At 28.2% G+C, this 10,722-nt stretch overlaps 1 protein-coding gene across 1 annotated transcript in view; it reads left to right on the forward strand.

Annotated features, from left to right (window-relative positions):
• LOC100575001 (MORN repeat-containing protein 5-like) overlaps positions 1–10,118 on the forward strand; it is a 15,958-nt gene extending 5,840 nt beyond the window's left edge. Inside the window, exons 3-5 of the mRNA XM_003242243.4 lie at positions 1,209–1,373; positions 2,122–2,370; positions 9,823–10,118. Coding sequence (XP_003242291.1) covers positions 1,209–1,373; positions 2,122–2,370; positions 9,823–9,955 — 547 coding nt within the window. The 3' untranslated portion in view covers positions 9,956–10,118. The remainder of the gene's footprint in view (positions 1–1,208; positions 1,374–2,121; positions 2,371–9,822) is intronic.
• Positions 10,119–10,722: the final 604 nt, after the last annotated feature.

Genomic DNA, 10,722 nt, shown 5'->3' on the forward strand with positions numbered 1-10,722 from the left:
CCCCCCCCTAACTACGCCACTGTATTCAACAATCACTGATAACATCAGCTCCTTAAGTGATTAAAACAACACTATTAAAGTTGAAATAACAATAGCGCATTAGTAATTTCAACTCAAATCGCAGTCAAAATGAACATTTTATTAGATACCTAGTTAAAACGGAAAAACTATAATTGCTAAGATAATTACATATCATGTTATTTTTAATGTAGAAAGGTTTTACATTACCAAGATTAAATTCAAGTTAGCTATATTAAAAAGTTGTAACAATAATATGTATATTGTTATTTTAATATTAAATTATAGTCAAACAATATAGTTTGTCGAATACAACATTGGTATAATTTAACAAATACACTGTCAACAATATTGTTATGAGTTAAATCAACACTAGTATTTCTATGTGTGTATACGTATTTTTTATATTTTCGTTGCCGAAAAACGATGATTTCGTAACACCCACCCAATAATTGTACATTTTTTACTAACACCTAAATATTTATACAAATTGATACACTTCTTGTAAGTTTGAGGAATTAAATTCGTCCTAATACTAGTGGAAAAAAAATATTTTTAAAAATGTCTTATCAATCTTGAAAATATTCTTTCGTAATCCCTACAGTAACAAATAAGCTGTCCATACATACGAAAAACGTTTTCGAGATTAAGTATGATAAAAAAAATAAACTTGAAAGTACCTACCTATACTTTGTCGTGGGGCGGATTAAATTCATTCAAACAAAAAAATTGACATCCACTGTCATATTATATTAATGATGTTATTATGAACACATATAGTTGTTAGTTATACCAACGAAAAAAACTTAGACTTATAGTTTATACCAAAATGAAAAAAACACTGAAAAATGTATGGGTGTAACCCACCTAGCTACTACATAGACACCTACCCGAATTATATTATAATTACATTTTAAAAATAAGACCGCACCAAAAACTTCAATTAATATTTACACAACACGTCAATACACCTACTACAGTATGATATAATCACTATCGAGTAGCTATCATTTTTATTTAATATTTATACTTTGAAATGATAATTCAAAAATATTTTCACATAGATAACCGTTATGGAAACGATTATAATATTAAATTATATTGTAAATTCTAATGCAGAAAGCGGTTATTGAACGTCATTTTCGATCGATCATCATCATCGTCATGTGAAAATAATAATTTAATTTTAGATTTGCCATCGAACATACCAACGGTTTTGAACCAGCTGCTAGGAGTTATGTTACCAATCGGCAGCCCACGGTCGAAGTGCCGGACGGAGCGTATGACGCCGGTGATGGATTTTACTGGCCACTTACTAACACTGTACACGATTACTTGACAAATGCGCTGATTAGGTGAGTGCCTACAAAGTTGTAATGGTTAAATAATATATAATAATTAATAATAATGCGCAAATCAAAGCAAATCTCCCGACGGTTAACGACAATTTCACAAAAAAAAAATACGGTCGATAAACGTCGTGATTATTATTACGATTATTATTTGACCTACAACGCAGTATAAACTGTTGGTTTTTTGTTCGACGTGATTCATAGAGATTATTTATTTAAAAAAAATAATAATGGTATTTTTTCTAGAAAATTCTTACGCTGTTTGGAAATTCTATGAAAAATTGTGTATAATATTATGTTCTACTATAGGTACATACTGAGTATTGACAAACGGTATATTATTCAGCAATAGTTAGATTTATATATGTCTCGTCGAAAGTCATTAATTTCTACAATTGCTTATGAAACTATAATATTAATTGAATGATTAATATTTTACATAACCAAATAAATCACCAGGTAGTATAGCTATTATTAGTGTATACTAAGTACCTAATATAATATACGTTATATTGAACGTGTTAGTGAGGTGCAAATTGACTTTAAATTGAAACAAATGAACAACGCATACGTATATAGTCATTATTATGGACGGCGTTAATGATCGTTAATTTATTTATTTTTGATCGACATTTCTGAAAATTATCAAATAACATATTATTATCTATACTACGTAAAAACAGATTAATAATGTACCTACCACAATGAGCACATACGAGTATTATACATATTATCATTTCATATTATACAGAGTCCCGACGATGGAAAGCAGTAAGTGGATTATTGAAAACTGTCATCGAGGTGGCAAAAGAGTGGTAGGTTTTCGACCAGACCTGTTCAAAAAATGGTATGGTAGAGCAGCGGAAGAAAATGAAGAAGGATCTACGGCTGCGGATAACAATAATCCGAAGAAATCCGAAGAAATCATTCACAACGACCGATCTGTAATGGCCGAAATCAAATCAGCTCCTTCTTTCGATTTACCTCTACAAAGCATACGGTGAGCAAAAATAGTTACGAAATAAAATTATTTTAATCGAGTTATAATTATTGACAGTCTGATATTATTATTCGTCGATGATCATAATATATATTTCATAACGAAACATGTTTATAAAGCTATTTGAATCTATATATAGTACTAGCTGACCCCGTGCACTTCATTGCTCGTTAAATGTACCAACTCTATATGACCCAAACTTTGTTCAATCAGTTATTTAATATTTAGCGTTCAAAACGTATCTTAACTTTTTCGTTGCCCGGAGTAAAAATTCTGATTCGCAGCAGTATATTATCAGGTAGACAATCTACCTGCGGTAGATCGCGGACCCCGTGCTGCTGGTACGTAAGTGTATGATTTCAATCTAGAGTATCAATGTACCTGATCTGGCCAAATAACCAATGGAAAGTGGAAACCGATAATAAATAAATACTAATTTCTTCTGTAGACTGTAACCAATGGCAACTATTTAAAAAATAAATAAAAATAAAATTTCCAATTTCCATCGTGGACCTCAAAATCCCTGTTTGAGCACCTCTTTAAAATACAAATTTCGAAAAATCTTTTCTTAGCGGATGCCTACACTAAAATAGCTATCTGTATGCCAAATTTCAGTCCAATTCGTCCAATGGTTAGAGTTGTGCGTTGATAGATCAGTCAATCAGCTTACTGTTTTATATATACACATTATTAAATTTTTTTTGTATCTACTCTAAACCATTATTTTATTTTATTTCCATACAGCATGCCTACATATTTATTAACATAAGAGTTGAGACAGGAGTATATAATTGGTCGTTAGAAGTATCTAACCGAAGATAGTTTGAAACACGATGAATTAATTAGACAAAAATTAAATAATAAAGATAAAAATTATTTGATATCAGTATTGATTACCCATAGTTGTTTAAAATTATTTTTTTATAAGTGTACAATATTCAATAAATATATTATTATAAATTGAGTTATGCATTTAAATTTGATCAAATAATCAAATTATTAGTAAATATTATCATAAAAATTATAAATAAAATTGTTTAATATTTGTTTGCGATAACTCATGTCATAAATTTAAAAAAGGACTTCACCTCTTACTTGGTCATTTCCGACTCCCATCGATTCGACGCACGCGTTCGAACAATGTTGTTATATTAAACATTGAGGACTCGAGTGATGACATTAATTTATTTTATATCACCGTTTTTTTCAGAACTTAAACGAAAACAACATAATTGAAATTATAGATATCTATTCTATTTGATTATGAAAAATGTAAAACGAAAATCGTGATGCAATATTATATTATATATTTTGCGCCTTTCGGTAATAAATGTAATAGGAAATACCGTAAATTCCTCAGACGTCGCAATTATTAATATCGTGTGCCAACTAATACCGGAATTAACGGAATTATTTTTCAATATCTATCGCAAAGGGTTAGCTGTCTAGAAAATTAATAAAAAGCTCCATAAGGAAATAACTCTGGAAATAAATATATTTTATACAACAAAATAATATAATACAAGATGTAGGCAAGACACGTTGTTACATTATTTCATTGCCAAATATTTATTTATTTTAGTGATTTTGAAAATATATATTGGTATTTATTTCTTAAATGCAGTTATAATAGAACCTATGTCAACGATTTAAAAATGCGTTTGTCAAAACCATAAAATATGTTCCCATGTCTCAAACCTATATATTGAATATAAAATAGTTACTATGAAATAATATGTGTATAGCTCATAGCAGTGACAGGTTTTTGTGTATAACACTAAATTCATTAAGACGTTTAGTACGAAATTATAAAACGTTTAACCACTAATTTGTATCGGTGTTCATATTATTTTTTTTAGTAATGAATTACAGTATGCGAATTATTATTTATTAATCTGATGACATAAAAAATAATCGATAAATTTTGAAGTTTTTTTTCGATAATGGCAGTGACAATAATTTACGAGTTGTGGACTTAACGGTTAAGACCATAGTACCTATCCGTTAATTTTTATAAAATATTTAATGCAATAAAATTTAAGCGATTCAAAACTTTAAACAAGGCCTAGTACAAATTAAAAAAAAAAAAAAAAAACATTGATTTTATTTAAATGAAAATGGCGTAGCTCTAACGTGTTTTTTAGGTTATCTTCCTACTTAGATGTGTGTTTTGTGAAAATTTACCAAAAATAGGTGAAATTGATTGCTAACTGTGCGAACTGTCGCACATACACCTGTTAAGAAAATATATATTCATTAGAAATGAATTTAAAATTATTTATTAAAACTTGAGTTGATTGTAATATAATTGACAAAAATTACACCCATGACACGTCTATCCACAAAAAATACATAATATATGCAGAAACGATATAGCTGAGAGATCGCTATTATATATAACCATTAAAAATCATAATGTATGAGGCTATTCAAGTAAAACCGATAAATAACTAACCGCTATCCAACTCACATTCATATAGATGTGAAACATTATTGGGCTATAATATTAATATTCTTTCATTATTACTTTCAGCTGTGATAAAAATCAACTGTCATTATTATTAATGCGATCGACAATAGCAAAATATTTCATTGATATAATATTCAGCACTCATACACTAGTAAAGTAGTAGACCTTACTATAGTTTATATTGTGTTACATTTCATTTTTATTACCCACATTACAATAAATCAAACCGTTTTAATGAATGCTCTGATTTAATTACTGTGGCATCGAACGATTTAGCATAGTATAATAATATGTAATTAATTTAATGCAAATTTAACAATACCTTTACGGCTTTAGATACCTATTATATATCACTGCGTATATTAAATACAATTAGTTTAATAAACCTACAAAAGAGCGTAGTCAAAAAACATTGTTGAACCTTGAATATATTATTATACAACAAATGCGTACTCACAATATTATTGTTTATAAAAAAAACCCATTTATCATGGTACGGTAGTTTTCAATAACGTAATGCTTTTATATTTTTTAAACAGTAGGTACCTACGACTATTCAAAATTATGTACTCGTCATGAAATATGTAGGTATTTAATCCAATTCAGAACCGATTTGTTTGGTGCAACACCATTATCATAATATTTTGCGTATGGTTTCGACGATATACCTAGGTATGTTATGTCTGTAAGCGTGAACTCAAAACTAATGCTAATAATATCACCAGTACGTCTAATTCAGAAATACAGTAATATTAAAACACAAAAATAAAACTCGTATAGTTTAACTGCTCAGGCGCGTTTTAACCGTGGTTATATAGTCGAATGATCCGATGGTACCGGTATACGCGTGATGTGGCGAAGCATCATGCCCAATTATACGCTAATGGTAAATGGTGGAATACAGAGTGGTCCATTTAACATCCTAAATTTATTTAATCAGTTTAAGTTTTGAAAGAGTGAACAAATAAAAAGTTTAATTAGTTTTTATTTTATCGACAGTTAAGTTTTTATACTTTCATTAGAACAGAAAACACTTAGGTACTAATAGTATAATACTCTGACGCAGAAAGATCGTCTAACAACTTAGAATTTGTTTACAGACATAAAAACAAGTACCTAACTATAAATGTTGAAAGTTTCGATGAGGAGAAGAGTGAAGGGTAAATAAATATAAATATATGTATGCCCTCTGCAATGTCCCATGAACTTAAACTGTTAATAAGCCATTACGATGAGATAAATACACGAACGTTTTATGAAAATTGTACTGCATCAAAATAAATTTAAATTATAATTACAGGAGTGTCACACAGTGTTTTAAAATCGAAAAAAGCTAGAATAAAGTCTATTGAAAAAAAAATTGTTTTTAAATTAAAATTATTTGCAACTTTATAGTATATTTTTTGTTGAAAAATGTATTACAAAAAAATTTCAAAAAAATAACGAATCACTATTTTAAGTTGAAAAAGAACGGAATTTATAAGATGTTTAATAAATTATCACAGTATGTATATCATTAATAAGTTAATACCATGGTTCTGAACAAAGTTGTTAAATATTTGTTAGTATATAGGGTAAAGGTTTGTATACATTTATTTTTGTCAACAATAGTTTTATATTCTGTGATGACGTTCAATAATGATATCAGAAATATTAGTCATTAACATAAAGAGAATAAGAGATTTAGAGAGACTTATCCCCTGGTTCTCCATCCATTTTCATATTTTATGATAGCTTTCAATCTCTACATTAATATAGTGTAGAATTTGGTTGCACATATCTGCTCCATTCTTAGTTACTTCTTAGGTACCTACGATTATAAAAGTAATTTTTCATACGCTGATTTAACTCGTAGTTTTCTATCTTCGTATCCAAAGATAAGCGGATTTCATAAAATAAAGAGAAGAAAAAGGTCCTTTGAAGTAGAAAAATGATTTCATACAAACATTTCAGATACTGACACAGTTGAAGACGAAGACATGGATACTGAATACCTAGTCTTAAATTTTTAAATATGAACTAAATAACTAATATTTACCTGCTTATTTATTTATTTATTGCCAAATATGAAAAAAATAAATAGAATGCATTGTATATGTATAAGTATAGTTAATTATCCGATAGTTTTTGGTTTTGTATAATGTAACATTTGAAAATAATAATTAGTTTATACCAGTTTTTTTCGATTGTAAAACACTGTGTGTTGCCAGTGTGTTGCCAGTGGGCTGCTTCTCCGCCATATCTTCTGACAGTAACCTTATTGTAGTGTAGTAATTTAAGCTTAATATACAAAATATGAATAGATTAAACTTAAATTAAGTACAAAAAAATATATAATTCGACATATCATAGAGTGGTTAAGATTAAAAATTTGTCAGACACTGCAATGGCGCAATGCAGTGGCAGTGGTTTGTTAGAAAAAATACTCAACGGCACAATAATTTTGCTGTAGGTAGTAAGGACATATTATATGCTTTAATATAGAAACTGAATTGTATATAAAAAAAAATGTTATAATTTATTTATACCGGCTTATAACATACATCTCATTTTAATACAGTGATTGGCAGAAATATAACATTATTATACAATCATGATTCATGACTTATGAATCTTTAAGGAACATTTTTATTTTATTTTACAAATATATAATATGGTTTAGCGCATTATTTAAAGCCAATAATGTTTGAAAATATTCGTATATAGAAATATGCAATACAAATTATTAAATATGCACAAACCTTAACTGATTAATTGATTTTCATTTGTCAACTATGAACTGAAAAGTTTGAGAGTCTAAAAAAACCGAAAGTACTAATATGTTTTCATAAAAATCCCTAATATAGAAAATATTCGTTGTGACTATCTATAGTGACGAACAATAATATAACAATACAACATAAAAATAATACTTTATTTAATCTACTGTGTGGTTATCTACTCAGGCTGAAAGACGGGATAAGAATTGTGGCCCCAAAACGGTGTTTTGATGAACTAATAAAGCGCTGGTAGTCACGGGACCATAATATTAATTATATTATAATATTATTGTTATAGACAAAAATTTACAAAATGTAAAACTTTTTCGTCATGTAAACATTTAAATATTAATTGTAAACCAGGTTATGGCGCAATATAATTGTGGCAGAGTTTGTGGGACAATTTCCCACTAGAAATTTTGTTTTATGCAGTTATTTATAACGGTAGTGGTGAGGTATAATGAACATTACAAATTACAATATTATAGTATTTATTATACTATTAATTAATTTTGATTTATTTCTATAGTGGCTAAATAAGGATTGAGGATCAAAATACAAACAAAATACATTAAATTACTCAATTAGAAAATGTCAGTACCTTTATTTTAATAATTTAATTCATCTACAAATCAATGATAATTAGTTCCCAGAAATAAAATACATAAATTAAACTATAATAATATTATAATTTCATCACACTTTTTCTAAAATTTTCTATTATAAAATATTCCTATTATTTATACGCTTATTATAGACTTAATACATTTTCTTCACCTTCGACATCTCTCAATTATACAAATACAACAAATGTAAGTGTAGTTATCGTCTTTACGTATTTGTATAATATATTAAGAGGATGTCAGCGCAATATTTGTTTTCTTTCAGACCCACGAGCAACATAGATAAAACGCTTTTACCTAATATCGTTTTTTTATGATTTTGAGTAATCTAAGAGTAAAATTACCTACACACAAATTATAGAGAACAATTGTTTGAAGGTATGACATAGTATCATTTGACTTTGTATTCGACTATCAAATAAAAATAAAAATTTGTTATTTAAATATGTTTAAAATATACTTGAAAATATACATTAAAACAATGTTACTAATACGAAAAAATACGTATAAATCATTATAATATAATATAATATAATACTAGGTGTCCCGACACGGCGTTTCCCACGTATTAGTTTGTTTTTTTGCATTTTCGTAGGCTGTGTATTATTTTTATTATGTACTAGACATTTTTTTTTTTTATTTGTAGTTTATTAGTGGTTTTGGAGATCATTAGCGTATAGTAAACTATTGAGTATGTTCTTACAACACATTTGCGTCGTGCCTCATTGCTATATGCATTGTCGAGGTTAGACTTTTTTGGCGGCATTTTACTAAAAACAAATGTGAATAATAAAATGTATACTCACGCGTTTTTAATAAAAAAAAAATATCCAACTCCAAAGGCGCCGGAGATTATGTCTGTTTATAGTTTGTTTGTTCCCGTGGAAATGACTTAAATGTTCACTATAATTCTGTATTGAAATTTATAGAATGAATCATTTTATACGACGTCTGCACTCATGGCAACCATTTAAAAACAAAAATTTCGATCTGAAATCTCAAAATTCCCGTTTTAGCACCTACCAGGGTTGCTCCTCTCACGATGAAAACTATCCTATCTTTTAAGGTTGACCAAATTTCACACGGTGTAAAAAATTTCATCATGATCGGTCAATTAGTTTCAGAGTTCATTCCGGACAAACATTGTGACACAAGATTTTTATATATAATATAAATATAATGATCATTATAATATAATGTCGCGTGTGTGTTAGACAAAAACAGAAAATCACAGTATGGAATCGCCTTAATGATTGATTTTATGTGTGATGGTTTAAAAACAATGAAATATTATTTACATTGATAGGTATGCCTTATGTGTGGGGGTTAAAAAAAATGTGTGTTATGAAAATAATTCACAGTTTTTGGTGCACTTTCTGTGGTGCTAGAAACTTGAAATTTGAACTATAGCATCTTTAAAATGGTCACATGCAAAGTATTTAGGAGCTAAAATTCACCTCCATTTATCCCTTTTGAACGTTGACAAACGGAACATTTTATTTCGTACTTTTCCTATCATAAAAAAACCATATTACTTACAATTACTTGTTAATTATCTTCTTTCTATTAAACCCTTATCCTCATTATTACTCATTTTCAGGTCGGTACATGAACCATCTACGTTGAATCAATCGTCATCGACATTGTCGTTGATGGCGGAGAGTACTCAACTAAGTCGTTGCCAAAAGACGTTGATATTGAATCACAGAGTGGATGCAAACGATTTCAATTAATGTTGAACATATTGATAATTTCAGGATCACTGCCGACGGCGACACTTAGATATAACAATAATAAAAACAAATTTCAGATAAATAATTTTCCATAATATAACTGTACAAATTAAGAAATAAAAGTTCCAAGATCTTAAGTACGGTACAGTATGATTTGAACAAATTGTGTTTCGAGTTTTATTTCTTATTTTGTTGATGATTCTTAAGGATAAAATTATTGTTACGAGATAATATTGTACAATAATATTCTTAGTTGGGATTTATATTGAATAGCAAGTCGAGCACGCATGGTTTTAAATTTAAAATTAAATTTTAGAAAGATCTTAGTTTCAACGATTTGGAACCTAAACAAATCAGCATTATAATATCATTTAAAATTTTATAAAATTATAATTTAATGGAGTTAACTAGTATTAGATATTATTATTATTATTGTTCACGGGAGCGTGCACGATTATTTATCGAAAACAGCATTACAGCTGTATTCTTCACTAGTTCACTATAATATAAATAGTACACTATAAGCGACTACGAAAAGTGTGTTCTTCGGTTCACAATGGTCGAGGACACAATAATACTAATATTGAAATACAATATTATTACCTAATGTGTTCTAGATTTCTAGTTGTATTAAAATAATATTTCTGCTCTAATATTTGTTTTACACAATAAACCGTTTGTAGTTTGTATCTATAATGTATAGGTTTAAAATAATATGTTTATACTTTTATAGGTATCTAGATAGGCGATCCACTTGATACGTCATA

This window comes from Acyrthosiphon pisum, chromosome A1 (assembly GCF_005508785.2).
Source record: "Acyrthosiphon pisum isolate AL4f chromosome A1, pea_aphid_22Mar2018_4r6ur, whole genome shotgun sequence".
NCBI classification, from domain to species: domain Eukaryota; kingdom Metazoa; phylum Arthropoda; class Insecta; order Hemiptera; family Aphididae; genus Acyrthosiphon; species Acyrthosiphon pisum.